The sequence below is a fragment of the Styela clava genome, chromosome 11 (genome assembly GCF_964204865.1).
Source record: "Styela clava chromosome 11, kaStyClav1.hap1.2, whole genome shotgun sequence".
NCBI classification, from domain to species: domain Eukaryota; kingdom Metazoa; phylum Chordata; class Ascidiacea; order Stolidobranchia; family Styelidae; genus Styela; species Styela clava.
This window is the reverse complement of record NC_135260.1, coordinates 9,010,497-9,025,573: the sequence shown is the minus strand read 5'-3', so window position 1 is coordinate 9,025,573 and position 15,077 is coordinate 9,010,497. Positions and strand designations below refer to the sequence as shown.

The 15,077-nt window shown below is 33.9% G+C and overlaps 1 protein-coding gene across 4 annotated transcripts in view; it reads left to right on the top strand.

Moving 5' to 3' along the window:
• The window catches only part of LOC120347126 (protein transport protein Sec31A-like), a 47,669-nt gene that overhangs the window by 23,467 nt on the left and 9,125 nt on the right, over positions 1-15,077 (top strand). For 2 of the 4 annotated variants that reach the window (XM_078117943.1, XM_078117944.1), the window contains exons 14-23: positions 4,262-4,440; positions 5,913-6,039; positions 6,325-6,479; positions 6,874-7,038; positions 7,389-7,494; positions 8,840-8,895; positions 9,297-9,414; positions 10,512-10,600; positions 12,063-12,263; positions 14,743-14,865. In XM_078117943.1, coding sequence (XP_077974069.1) covers positions 4,262-4,440; positions 5,913-6,039; positions 6,325-6,479; positions 6,874-7,038; positions 7,389-7,494; positions 8,840-8,895; positions 9,297-9,414; positions 10,512-10,600; positions 12,063-12,263; positions 14,743-14,865 — 1,319 coding nt within the window. The remainder of the gene's footprint in view (positions 1-4,261; positions 4,441-5,912; positions 6,040-6,324; positions 6,480-6,873; positions 7,039-7,388; positions 7,495-8,839; positions 8,896-9,296; positions 9,415-10,511; positions 10,601-12,062; positions 12,264-14,742; positions 14,866-15,077) is intronic. The other 2 variants (XM_078117945.1, XM_078117946.1) reach the window with 2 other exon arrangements.

Below are 15,077 nucleotides of genomic sequence, written 5' to 3'. Positions count from 1 at the left end.
TATTCAATTACTTATGAAATAATATATGCGACACGTGATTAATATAACAATACTATAGGGTCAAAACAAACAAATTTACCGTTGTCCCGAAAAAGTTGTCATTTGAAACATCAGATGATCGAAATTTTTATTCTTCCTAATTTAATTTTGTATTTATTTACTTCACAAAAAATACTAAAAGCCTTTGAATCTTTTTTGTAATCTTTCTGACTATCCATTTTGGTTTATCCATGCCTACCTGTTGTTTTGCTAAACTCATTGCCCTTGTAAAGCTATTTTCTGACATGACGATAAGTCAAATCGTTCTGCCTGACTACCCACCTGCTGTCGAATCACGATTGCAACATTGTTTTGTCTATAAATATACCCAGGTGGCCCACTTATTTTTTCACTTCACCAACTGTTTGAAAATGATTTTCATTTGGGTCGCATTGTGACCCCGTTTTAGTTAATGTGGGGTTAAAAAAGTACAATATTTGTTATTAAAATCTTAGATGATATTATACTCCACCTGGTATATAAAAAATCTTTTTGGAAAAGTTTGATGCTCTTTTGAACAAATCCCAAAGCAAACATGTATTTATACGAGTGTCAATCGTACATTTAACTTATTATTATTGTAAGTTTGTAACACTTATTTGTTGCGTCGACTTAGCTAAAACAAATAAACAAATGTGATAAGGTATTATATCTCTAGTCTATTCATATCTGACATTGAATTACTCTTTGAAGACTTTTCAATAAGCAAAATAAGAATAGTGATCTTGTGCCACTCAAAAGAAGAAATATCGTTACTGTTTTCTTGGAACATCTTTTTTTATTCTGTTCATATTTGTGTGAGCTACGCCTATTTAAAGTCAGGGTACCTACTATACAAAAAAATGTCATGCCCCAAATTTTTATCCAAAAACCTCTGCAGTCTACTCTGATTCTCAGTAGCTCTCGGTACTTATGGGGTCCCTAGTAGTTTCACCCAGAGAGAGTCTCCTTTGTTTCTGAATGAGTAACCTTGCTTTGAGTAAATTTCCCTAAAAAGAAATATTTTTTTGGACGCTAGCTTTATTCTAACTTTTCATATAAGGAAAGTAACTGACCAGTCAGTAACCATTCATTATAGCACACAATAGACTGATTCATGTATTATGTTCCAACGCATTTTACTATAAAATATCTCAAATACCGACATGGAAGCAACAATGGAATGTGCTTTCAGATTGTAGTATCCTACTGGGTTATTTAATGATAAGTAAGATTCTCTGAAATCATAACACTTTTGCAATTGTCCGCATCTTTGGATATCACGAATAATACAGGGTGTTCATAAAGTCCTGTTACAATTTCAAAATTTTGTTACAAAGTTAGTTCTTAGAATATCTTAAACGGGTTTGTTTTATTTTAACCAGGGTTTATTTGAGTTTTCCCATCTCATTCAATACACTTTTATATGCCCACCATTAGTTGCATAAGTCATCAAAGATTTTTGGCCAAATATAAAACAGAACTTTATGAACATCTTGTATATCTGACGCTCTCATAACTATATTTTTAAAAAATCTCCATAATGTTCATAATAAATATGACATAATATTTAAACCTATACGCTATACACTCTTCCTCCAAACCGCAGCTAATTTTGAAAATATGTGACTATCAATTTCATTAGACTGTTCATTGTATAATACCTATATAGCCTAAAGTGAGAAAATTTACAAGGTGATGTAAAGTCTCCAGGTATAACTAATTAATCCCAATGTATAAATGGTTTCTGTTAAAAACCATAATTAGCAAATCATTAAGACCAATTATATTATTAAATATCAAAAAAGTTTCAGCGTATGGATTCCAAATTATAGTAATACGTAATCAAATTGATTCATTTCTTTGTACAAAAACGTAATATACCATTTCCGATAAGGCTTTTTTGAAGAGCATTAATTTTTTCTTAAAAATATTGAAATTATTTTCATTCAAAAAAGTTATGTTTTGTCTAGAAAATGTCTCAAATTACCTGGGTTTTGTTGTTTTGGTCACCCTGTAAAAAAATCAAGAATCACTCAAGAATTTCAGCTAAATCTTCCTACGTTTTGCGTAGTATCAAAATTATTAATTCTATTTTAAGACACTTCACTCTTAAGGTCTGAACTTCTTTAAACTTATTCCTGACCTATTGCAAGTTGGACTATTTATAAAACCTACTGTTCAATCTTTCCATTCCAATTCTGGAACACTTACGGCTCGTGCCAACTGCCCAATCATGCCTAACTTTTCCAAACATTAATAATAATTATAACAATAAAATGAAACTCTTTAAATCTTAAGAATCTGCAAGGCAAACCACTTGAAACACATTACAAAAACATGAATAGGATTATTACATCAAACTTGGCCACACATAAAATTTTAATATGCCTCATTCATGGGAATAGGATACTGGTTATGCTATTTTCTAAATATCCCATATCACCATGTGTTTGTGCATCATATGCCTGGTAAATATCTAGCGATTATGCTAAGTACTGTAACTGGTAATTACCTTACATACTCAATGGCATTCCTAAGGGCTTTTGTAAGCATAGATCCTTCATACTACCATAGCTGCATCATAATAATTTAACCAATTTTTCTTGATAACATATACTAAGCAATATACGTAGTAAGCTTGATCATACATGGTATATATAAAATGTCATAAATACAGTACCTAATTATACTATGCCATAGTTTGATAAATGGCCTTGTATACTAGGCTATAATTTTGTTACATTTTCACTACTATATAAAATTATGTTTTTCGCTAGTATTCATCCCATTAAACCAACCATTTAAATTATGGGAAATTTTTTTACTCAAAAGAAATCAGCCTTACTAAATAATACTTTCACAAAAACCTCCAAACTAAACGGAAATGATAATATATCCGCTATATGATTACAATTTTGTTTGAAAAAAAATCTCATTTTATAGTTCACGCAAGCGAGTCTAGTCCCTTATTACTTACGTCGTCGTTATACATGAACGCCCGTACGTGGGTTAGGCCCCATCGGTTGACTGGTAATGAATATTCATTTTAAAACAGGGTAACACTCGTCACGCAAATTGTTGTAGCAGACCCAATTTATCATTATTTTGTTTTATGATGCTTGATTGTGTTTTTATTGTTTTTGTTGTTTTTACATTTATTGAAAAATATGTCGCTTCCATTAGTTTGAGGATGTAAGGTCTTATATTTGAATGATGGTTATGCTAAATTTTTCATTGAAAACGGAAATGTTTTGGTCGTCTGTTTGTTGTCATCATTTCTCCTTGATTATTATTTTATATGACCTCATTCACGCCCTTCTTTCTGAGCAATGCCATTTTTGAAGGAACCTTTGGAAGGAACGGAATCTACCGGTTCGGCATTGCCCATCCAATTTATTGCACTTTGGGTGATGTGGTGGGCATGGACCTGCAATGCAAATTCAGTTAAATCTAACGCTTTATTCTGCAGGCAATCATAATGGGATTTATGATATTTTATCATTCTCAGTCTTCCTTAATCATTCACTGGAAATCAATTTTGAGATTTTGAAATTCAGAAGATAATTATTTCTAATTGATATGACTTTCCTCATTAACTTATTAATTGATTCGATTATTTTAAATAATTTCAATAAAATTTGATACATACAAATAATACTTTTAGAAAGATTTTAAATAGAAATACGGTAATAAATGAAAAATTGAATTGACAATTATACTTCAGAATTTTGAGAATGGCTATTTTTCAAATAGAAATTTGTAAAGTGTTTTTGACTTTTCTTTATGCATCCAAAAATAATTGTTAATGATAGAAAAATAAAATAAATTATAAAAAAATAAAACTATAAAACTCTTGAAATTTTGATTTTTTTTCTTAATTTGACATAGCCCATACACGGCCCATATTGGCATAATACATGTACATTTCTGTATGATGCATGCATAATAATTTAGTCTTTCCTACTCACCATTTATCACCAGCCATGGGTAGAAGTCCCTCAAGTTGAGTCGATGGTCATCTCAGTCGAGTCAGAGTTCGAACTCGAGTCAATCACAAAGTTATCATCAAATCTCACTGACTGTTATTCAATAATGAGTCCAAGTTATTTTTTTTATGTCTTGAGTCACTTTGAGCCTTAGTTCGAGTGGTGAATATTGACTCGAGTCTAACTCAAATCGAGTAAATGTCTCAAGCCTGCTCAACACTATTTATGATGACCTCTTTGTTATTTATATCTAGATCCTGACAGTTTGATAAGTCAAGCTCTATTGGTTGGTGATTATGAATCTGCTGTTAATTTGTGTTTGCGAGAGAACAGAATGGCTGATGCAATTGTTCTTGCTATTGCCGGTGGACCACAACTGTTAGAAAGAACACAGAAGGCCTATTTTTCAAGATGCACTTCTAAAATTGGGAGGGTAAAAGGAACATTCTGCTTTGAAGTTTTACTGAAGTTCAGATTTTTTCATTCTTAGTGTAATTGATTGCTGATTACTCCTTACCAAAGGTTTCTAAAAACGTAATTCAAGTCCCACATACTCACAAATTGTGTTTGGGTTTTTGAAATTGCTGGCATTGTTTCTAAAGTTTCTAAATCAGATTTTATATAAAACTGAGTCCAACCATGGCCTTCTTTCCATTTCATTGTAAAATAACCATTGTACTGCACACATACACAATATACTGATATATCTTATTTATTTTAAATTTTATACAATGACTAGGGCTGTCCAAGCGAACCAAATATTCGAAATCGAATCGAATCGCAAATTATTCGAATCGTTTTTCGGCTAATTTTCGAATCGCTAAAATTAGGTACCGGTACATAAAGCGGAAACCACCTTTACGGGATGTTTTTCTTCGAGCAAGCGGCGGCGCTGCGAGCTCAGACCACTCTCGCTCCCGGCTTAATTGGTTTCCCGATATTTTTCTCGCCTTCATTTTGTGATAAACATGTCATTACTAATGCCCGCCCGGTGGAACGTGATTAGCCATTTCATGCATGGTCAAGATATAATCGGTCATGACGTTTTTGAGAGAGAAAAAGGAGACAATTTAGGAAAAGATAGTTCTATAAATAGAATCGATTTGAAGCTGTCGAGTCAGTTATCATAGGAACATGGTACAGACAACTCAAAGCTGAAACAGGTGTTTTGGGATCCTTATGATGGCAATACCTTCTTTGAATGGAATTTGTAATTTCTTATGATGGCATTACTGTATTATCCATCTATATAAACAGACAAATAATTTCACTCTTGCATTTTGATGGCTGTTGTACACTAACAATATTATAGTCATCAAACTAGCTTGGAATTTTTAAATGCAATTTTGAATTTGAGCAACAGTTTTATCTATATTGATGGTTGTTATTATTTTGCTGAAATTTACACAAAAAGACTAGTGAATAGGATTAAAATAGCATCTACAGGCTTTACATGTCGTATTAAAACTGAATCCATCAAATTGAGATTGCAATTTTTAAATAGTGCAAAACAGTTTTCGAGACCCAAATTTTGGAGTTCTCCAATTTTTTTGACCAGTTCATACAAGCGTGTGATCTCCTTTCATAAATCTGAAAACATTGTATTGCAAAATACCAGCAGTAAGTAAGATGTAATTGCACATACGTTATCACAACATCGAAGGGCAGGCATTTATTGTATAATAAAGACAGATTTAATATTGCGCAATAATATTCGATTATTCGGTTCGATTCGGCGAAAATATTCGATTCGATTCGAATCAAAAAATTATTCGATTTTGGACAGCCCTAACAATGACGTTGTTGTTCTAACTCGTTTTCGAATCCATTCAATTTGTTTAGGGTTTTATACTGCAAACTAATTATATTCTACACGCAGTTCAATTTTCCTTGTTTTCGTTGTAGCTTATGCTGGCTGTTGCCACAAAAAATTGGGCAGAAATTGTTCGATCATGTGATCTTGGAAATTGGAAAGAAGCTCTTGCTACTTTACTTACTTATTCTAATAAAGAAGAAATGAATGCTTTGTGTGGTGAGTATATATGTTAATATTTTGATACCATTATGCAAAAGATATCATTGGCCATTTGTACAGGTCTTATTTAGGAGAGAAAGTTGTGAATAAGTGTAAAAAAATGAATATCATTATGCAAAAGATATCATTGGCCATTTGTACAGGGCTTGTTTAGAAGAGAAAGTCGTGAATAAGCATAAAAAAAATAAATATTAGATTATTAAATGATTATCAATTATTAAATTTGGAATATTGAACATCCAATATTATCTCTTGATGTAACATTTTCTTTTCCCCCTTCAGATGAACTTGGTGAACGGTTGGAAGCTAATCCTGAACAGAAAATCCATGCTTGTTTGTGTTATGTTTGTTCCGGTAATGTGGAAAGATTAGTAAGATGTTGGGATAGTGTGGCTCAAGTCAAAGACACTGAAAAAGCAACACCGGAAGCCCTACAGGTATAGAGAAAATTTAAATTATGATATTATATTCAGTCACAGATTGGGAGATCTAAAAAAACTTGTTACTAAGGATTTGAATAATATTTTTAAATTTTTTTTGACAGTATTGCAGTGATAGGAGATTGGAAAATGAAGAAATCAAAATAATTATAGATTTAGTACTCTTGAAAATCTCCTTGAATGGGTTTATGTGGCCTTGCCCCGAACGAATTTTTATAAAATAAAAGTTGACTGGAATCGAATCAAAATAATAGATAAAAATATTCATCTAGTGCAAAGTTGAAAAGATTAATACATAATTATGTCCAGACTGTTTTTTTAATTTTTTATTTTTGGTGACCTATTGCAGTAGTTATCAGCTCTGTTGTATTCAAGCGTTCTTTTGCTTTAGGATCTCATTGAAAAAGTTATGGTGTTGAGGAAAGCCGTTGAAGGAATGGTAGGACTTGGTATAGGACAAGCTGCTGCTGAAAAGTTATCAAGTTATGCGAGCATCTTGGCTTCACAAGGAAAATTGGAGGCAGCACTGGGATATTTGCCTGATTCAGTGGAAAAGGTAATTCACTAACTTAGATGCATTTTCAAAATTCTGTGGCTGTTATTGAAACATCCGGGATGCACAATTATTCATTCTTGAAGTCTGGGATTATAAATATTTTGGAAATTTCCAATCCTAGTAGCTCTTCACATATCTGCAGGAGCGTCATTTACAAAACTGTGAAATTTGGCATTATTAATTTATTGAACTTTTGGTAGTTTCATTTGTTGTATCGGCAAATTTCACTGTCTCCATGCGATTGAACCATTTGGCACATCACCTTACATCCTGTAGCGTAGAGTAGTAGTTTTTTCTGTCATAAATATTTGATCTTATTATTAACTAAGCGACATATGTGTTTCATTAAGCCCGAAATTCAACTTCTGAGAGAAAGATTGCGATATGCTCTTGGTGTACAGCAACAACAACAACAGTCACAACAACAAAACTATCAAAGACAACAATATTCGCGAGGTAATTTACTGTTTAATTTACTATATCAGATATATAACACTTGTAGTGTTGTAAATTGAAAATTCTAAAATATTTGGATTAATATAAACTCATAATATCAATCCATACCGATTGCATCGGAGTGTGTTCATCATGTTTTCACTGGAGTCTGAGCTGAATTCGCACTTTTGGACTTCCTAAAGTTAGAGTCAGAATCACAGACCTCCTAAAACAGGCCTGCACAACATACGGCCTGCGGGTGATTTGGAAACACGCCACTTCTCAGGTCTAACAATCAAAGACGGCATTGTTATGCAAGCGCGCCGCTACTCCGATCATATTCGAAATCGTGAGATTTATGTTTTACACTAGTTTCAATAAATATCGAACTTTGTGTGAAATTGGTGTGCCCTTCGCAACCCTTAAGATTCGTCGCTCGACCTCTTGCCCCCCAGTTTGCGAAACCCTGATTTAGATATATCAGTATTCAGACTGAATCATGCTCAAAACAATATCTCACACCAATTAGTGCATATTAGCCACATATTAATAACCCCGTAATTTTCTTTCTAGCAGTTTATGAAACTGAAGTTTCTTTTTTGATACAAATTTAGAACTTAAAAAACAATTCCTTCATTTATGAATGGTGCAGAAATTCTCGCACAAAAGATATTGCTATTTATTGTAAAATTTCAAATAAATTGGAGCAGATTTTGTAGAAAAATGTAATTTAACAGTCGAAAAAGCACAACAGATGAAGATCTATTGCTACTAAACGGATTGTTTGTCTAGCCTACAATGTAAATATCCAATAATGGTAGATATGACTAAATAAATTGTCATACATAATATATTTGGGCCGATTTTACAAAACTGAACCTGAGTAAAATATTTTCCTGCACTCAGTTCATACTGCAACACGCAATACGTAATTCTAATAAAAAAGAAATATTGAAAATGAAGGGTGGGTTTTCAAGGTAGATGAACCACTAAATATATATTTGCCATCTCATATGCAAAAATACTGTACCTAGTTTTTACTCAAGAAAATAAGATTCTTCATATTTTCAAGCTCCCCAGTAATGAAAGTGTTTCATTAAATTCAACTGTTTCACAATATTATTTTGATTTGTAGTTCATCTTGTGAAATATGTATGTGGCAAAGTTTGCGGCCCGCCGGGCCTTCGGATTTATGCTTGCGGCTCTCGTGGTAATTTGAGTTGTGCAGGCCTGTCTTAAAAGGTGTTAAAATAAGTCAAAACTTTCTACTAAGGAGCCTAGCTTAGCAGTACAAGAATGAATCCTTGAAACGTTGTGATTTCGAACGTATATTTATTTTTATAAATATTCATCATTTATTCTTCAGGAACAACTCAACAGCAACCTGGTTACAGACAACCTGGATATGTAGAACCAGTTCAAGTAAGTTCTTTATTTGATATTGCTTGAAAATGAAGTCTTATTTTGTGAAATAATATAGGCATAGCCGCATAGTGGTTAATGCGTTAGACTTGACAGTTTTGGCATTGGAGGTTTCACATTTTAGGTTTAAATGCCATGTCCACCACCTAACCCTCGATGCCATAAATTGAGTAGGCAAGCTGAATGGGAAAGATGCCGATCCTTCCCAAAAATACAGCTGTAAGAAATAGATCCTTTTTTATATTGTTAAATATCAGTGGTATCTTGTCTGGGGCATTTTTTAGAGTGAAATGCTTGAATAAAAGTCTATGACGAAATTTTCACTCAATTTTCACTTCAATATTCTGATGATTCTGATAAAAATATCAATTATCTTTGAACTTCTTATCATTATTTGACAGCCGCAACCAACTTTTCAACCAATGCAGAACCAATCACAACAACCAGTTGTACCAGATTCTGCAATTAATAACCCTTACTCAGCAAACAGAAGGATACAACCAAAACCTGGTTATACAGGTTAGTTGAAGATGAGAAAACAATAACGAGAATATCGGTCAGAGACCGAAGACCTATCGCTCGAAAGTTAGGGGATCCCCCAAAACAGCGCTCCATAGTGACACCTTGTGTCCCATCACTAATTAATTAATAACTCGCTAATTATACGACATAATTCATCCAAAATCAATAGGCTTCTGGTCCGACATATGATAAATGCACATGCAAAATCTGGAGCAGATTCGATCTCGCTTTCGTGAGATATCGCGTGCATCTAACAGACAGACAAATACCTATCAACATACTTACCGATTAAAATCGATAAGTAATGAGTTATGGTTATTGGGGTCTGTGGTTTTTTTCTCAGCCTCCATCCATATAGTATGGTATCATCACTCAAAGGGTGCTGTTTTTGCACCTAATCTTTATTTCATCATTCTGTATAAATGAATTTGGTAGTGTGTTGTCTTTATTTATATATGTTGTCTTGTTTTATAAACTCCTTTGTATGAACAGTTTTATATACTCCACCCTTACCCCTTTTACCACACCCACCTACCGCCTTACTTTCCACAACTGTCTGTATAAGGGACCATATTATATGTATGCAATTTAACGTTTTTTAATATTTATTGAAAGGAGTGAATAACGCACATTGATGTTTTAGGCCTGTACGGTCTTGAGTATACATCCCTTCTTTGATATAAAAAATTGCCAACTTGTTTATATTGCTAACACTTACGAGACGAATAAACATACATACATACAAGAATGACAAACTATTTGCTGGAAAAACCATAGTGTGCGATGAAAATTATTTGCTTTAACAGAAAATTCATAAATGATGTCGCTCTAGTTAGTCACCGTTCTCGCACTCTCATTAATTTTAGTTGTTGTAAAATATGAATGTCTACGTCATTTCAGTATGTAAATTCGTAAATTTTTTTCTTTAGTCTCCTTTACCAAGTATTTTATCATTTCGAAACATTATACTCCCAATTGTGTTACCATAAAATTTTGTACCTATTGGTTTTCCAGGATGCCAAAAGATTTAAAATCAATCTTTTATTTCACAATCATAATCACAATTTTTAATCAAGAATAATTTTCACATTCAGCGTCAGCACCTGGCAATCTCTATATTCCTCAGCAACCAACTGCGACATCGGGAGCACCGAATACTATGAATGGATATAGTCCAGCAATGGTAAATTTATTTATTTCATTATTATGTCACATTTTTCACAGCTGAAAATATCCAGGCAATGATGGAAGTGTGGGCGCGGTAACCTAGTGCAGGGCTCTTCAAACTGGGGTCATGGGTTGGGTCGCGGAAGGACACAACAAGGGTCGCCATACCCATTATTGTCAGAAGTGGCCATACTTACTCTCCTTCCTTCGGCCTCCACTTATCTGTGTGGAAAATCTTTTTTAAAACAAAATATAAATCAAATTTGGAAGATTTGGAACCAGTGCTGAAACCCCTCACCCAAAAAGTAATAAATAGGATAGGGAATGTTGAATCTAAAAGATTCCAGCGTTTCCAAACCATACTATGTCCTCCCTTAAAAATGGCTGCTTGTGCAGAGACTTGTTTTGAGGCAAACTGCATAGCATGTAAATACTAATTTTTGAGTTTCATATTTAATTCAAAATTAATTCTTGAGTGAGTTGGTATTGAAGAAACACTATCATCAAAAGCAGATGTGGCATATATTACATTCACCAACAGCAATTATTTAAATTTTCGAAATGCATAATTATGATCATGCTTTGGTCCAGGGGTTCCTAAACTTTTAAAAAAGAATCCATGACGCACCCCTTGCAATTTTTTCAATGAATCCCCCCTGCTTTGCGCACTAAAACAAAACATTAAAAGATCACAACAAAAAATCAATAGTAAAAAACATTAAAACGAACCAAAGTATATGACATTTAATGAGATGGGTGCACTTGTTTCATTGTAAAACAGCATTTAACAGCGAACTGGCATAACTTCACAAACTGGCTAGTGCGTACTGTAACTCACTCCTATACCAACAAACATGCGAAAAGGTAGCGTCAGCTACACCTTTGCAGTTGGTTAACTTGTATTGGCAGCAATTGAATTCTCTGTGATATCACAATGGTGCAGCGTGATCGAAACAGTAAGTGAAGAATCAGTGTATCCAGCAGTGATTGCGAAGCAGCAAACGGCGAATTTAAGCACTTGATTTTTGTATTATCAAGCTATGAGCCATATAACAGATTTCTTTCGCGGACCCTCCAAAAGTGCTTCACGGACCCCAAAAGGTCCGCGGACCCCACTTTGGGGAACCACTGCATTGACCTTTGTCACAAACTGTCGGCTTTTTTTGAAAGAATTAATTATTGTATTGGAATTGATTTTAAAATATATTATTCCGTTTTTGCTTTGAACAAGGCTCTGCACAAGAAGCTTCTGATATAAAAGAAGCTACTTTTTTTAGAAGGATTTGAATCTGGTATTGGCCTACCTAATTTATTGCATCCAGGGTGGGGTGGTGGCCGTGGCATTTGAACTCAAGATTTTACCATGCTGTGCCACCATAGTTAAGTCTAACACTTTAACCACTAGGCCACCACACAATATTCATTCTATCATTGTTTCAGCGTGATAGCATTTCATTTATGCCATTTCATTCATTCAGGTTCCAAGTCAGCCTACTAAAGGAGTCTACCAGCCCCCTACTGTACCAGTCAGTCGAGCCCCAGATCCAATGATTCCACAGCAACCAACATCATATGCTCCACAACCGTCACCCACAGCGAATAGCGCACCCACTGCCAGTAATGGGGGCTGGAATGATCCACCCTCTCTCAATCCAAACAGGGTACCAAAAAAGAAAAAGGTAATAGTGTCTTTGTAATACTTTCAGTAATTTTCCTTTTCACACAAGAAGTAGGAAGGAGAATTTTTTAGAATTATGTTGCAGAGCACAGGTGCATGAACTGCTGTTAATCAGAATTCTACTATCTATCCATTCTTGTGAGTCAGGTCCGTGGGGTGAATTTACTGTGGAGTTTTTGTGACTTCGTCTTGGAAGATAAAAAAAAATGTTGGTCCCGATTCTTGGTCATGAAAAATTTCAGCATTGGCGTATGCAAGTCTAATTTAATAGACTGTTTAGAACGCCTGGTAAATTTGTTGCTTTCGATTTTCTGAAGAAATTTTCGATTTTTATCATCACCATTTAAAGTATGAAATTCTGTCTCCCAATTCCATTGGAGTTAAAAATTTTGACGCCTGACTACAGTCAGTTTGAAAATTCATCTCTAGATCCTGTTTGTCTTCCAGTGAAAACATACCAAACTTCGGCTTCACGCTGTTGTCAATATTGTGGATCAGTGCATCATTCACATAAATACCTGATCAAATTCTCCTCGATACAGTATGGTTATCTTTTTTTTTTCAAGAGAGGGAACATTTATGTTTTATTTAAAAGTCAAACAAATTTCATATTGAATTAATGATTGTTCATTGGTTTTGTAGACATTTATAAAACCAGTGACATACATAACATAATATATGCAGTTGAGATTGATGGCACAATGGTTAGTCTTTTTGCATGAAAATAGCATTGGCCATAAATTACGTAGAACAATCTCTGCCAGTTTACTTGAGCCGATTCAAAAGAACTGTATAAATATGAGATAGCTCGCCAAGGGCTTTATTTTGAGTTAAGTTATGGAAACGGATAAAAATTGTTTTATTTATTCAAACTGTTTCTGTGCACTACTGCATGCATTTCAAAATTAGTTTTATGTTTGATTTCCTATTTTATGATGCTCGGAAAAATGTCATTCAATTTTTGTTTGGACCCTGACAATTGCACTGGTACATTTCATATAGCACAGTGGTTCCCAAACTCCGGGATTTGATAACACATGGAATCGTATGAGAACCACGGTGTAATAATCTCTTAAATCAGATTTATAACGATTCTTTGACAAAACGTAGATGTACTTGATAAAATGTGGTAGATTGTAAGGACGCGTACGATATTCTGAAATAGTAAGATTGTCTCTAAATATACATTAATTCAAAATCTTATTTAGTTCTTTCCAACAGCGTCTTTATTATTTTTAGTTCTATATTAACATATTACAGATTGCTCAATTATTAGTTTGAAATTAAAACAGAGCATGAATGTAAAATAGGAGAAAGTGTGTATGGAATCACATCTTTTAAGTGCCTTTATCATGCTAGGACTTGTGGTTTTGTGTTTGACTGCTTGGAAAGCTTCGAAATTTTGTAGGAAACATGCTGTTTGGACAATAAATGGTCGAGTTATTGCTGAAAAATAGGTATTTTTACGGCACTGCCGACGAGTACAAATTTGATTTTCCAACTTTCAAATCCTAGTCACTTGTGTGCGCATGTTTGGAAAAAATTAGGCGACCCCGTAAAATCTTCATGGGAACCACTGATATAGCATATGCTTTATCGGTGATACTCCTTAAAAATTTAAACCTGTCTTTTGTCAAGACAGTGAACTTGACGCTGTTGGCATAGCACTGCTGCTATTAGTTTTAAACCCTGTTTTGTATGACCTCACCATCTTATTCGTGATACTATTGGATAGGCAATAAAGAATTGAGGGTACAATAATACTCACAAATCTCAATTGTTTCGAGCATTGAAATATTTTTTTGATAGAGAGAATATACCCTTGAGATTTTTTTCAACTCTACTCACTTTGTCTCCACCAAACTCATTATGAGAAGAAGTTACAGATCGAGTAGTTGAAGTTTGGCGTTCAAATTTATGAGAAGTCTTTCTCTTGAGTGATGTCTGCACCCGTAGTATGCGTACCAGGTTAGGGTTAGGTCATAATTTTATTCCGATTTTCTCTCTTTTCGTTCTATTACGGGTTTGGGGACTGTCTGTGTTAGCCAAGTGAATATCTCCCTGCTTATAGGTTTCAGTCCCTTTACACAACTTGATGTAAAGTAGGCAAACAAAATTAGCTACTTCTGGAGTGCCGAATTAAAAATACCATAGCTCTTTCAAAATCAATACCATCTTGTACATCTTTTTCCAATCCTATTTAGAAAATAAAACTCGGTGAGCAATAATTAGTCAAATGAGGCATCATCGCATTATTTTATGAAATTTTTCATTTTTTTGAAATAATTGATGATCTCATTTTTTCATAATTTTTATTTCTAAATTATAACCAGAGCATTTTTTTTGGTTTTAATAGTTTAAGTTATGGTACTTATACAATTGATATAAGCTATGCTGTATTTTACGACCCTATTTTTTAATAACACCACTCACACACCACACTTGGATCTCTCATTCATACTTTTTATTCACTTTCCCAGATGCCGAATTCATTGCATGGTTATGCCAACAGCAAATTGGCTTGTGACACTCAGGGTCTACAATATTTGATCCCAAACACCCCCATCCCATCAGTAACATTGCCTGCGTCTGATAACAAACAGGTTCTCTCTAAAATAATTCTATATTCTGTCTTTTCCTGCATGTTGTAATCATTTCATGATAGATAACTTCATACTAACAAAACCTCTCTTGCTTTTAGAATTGTGGTGTCATTCCGATTAATTCATCGTTGAATTGATGGTTATCTTTACGTTTTTGTTATATTTTTTAGTAAATTACAGCAACAACCTAACATAAATTAAACAGGAGTCTT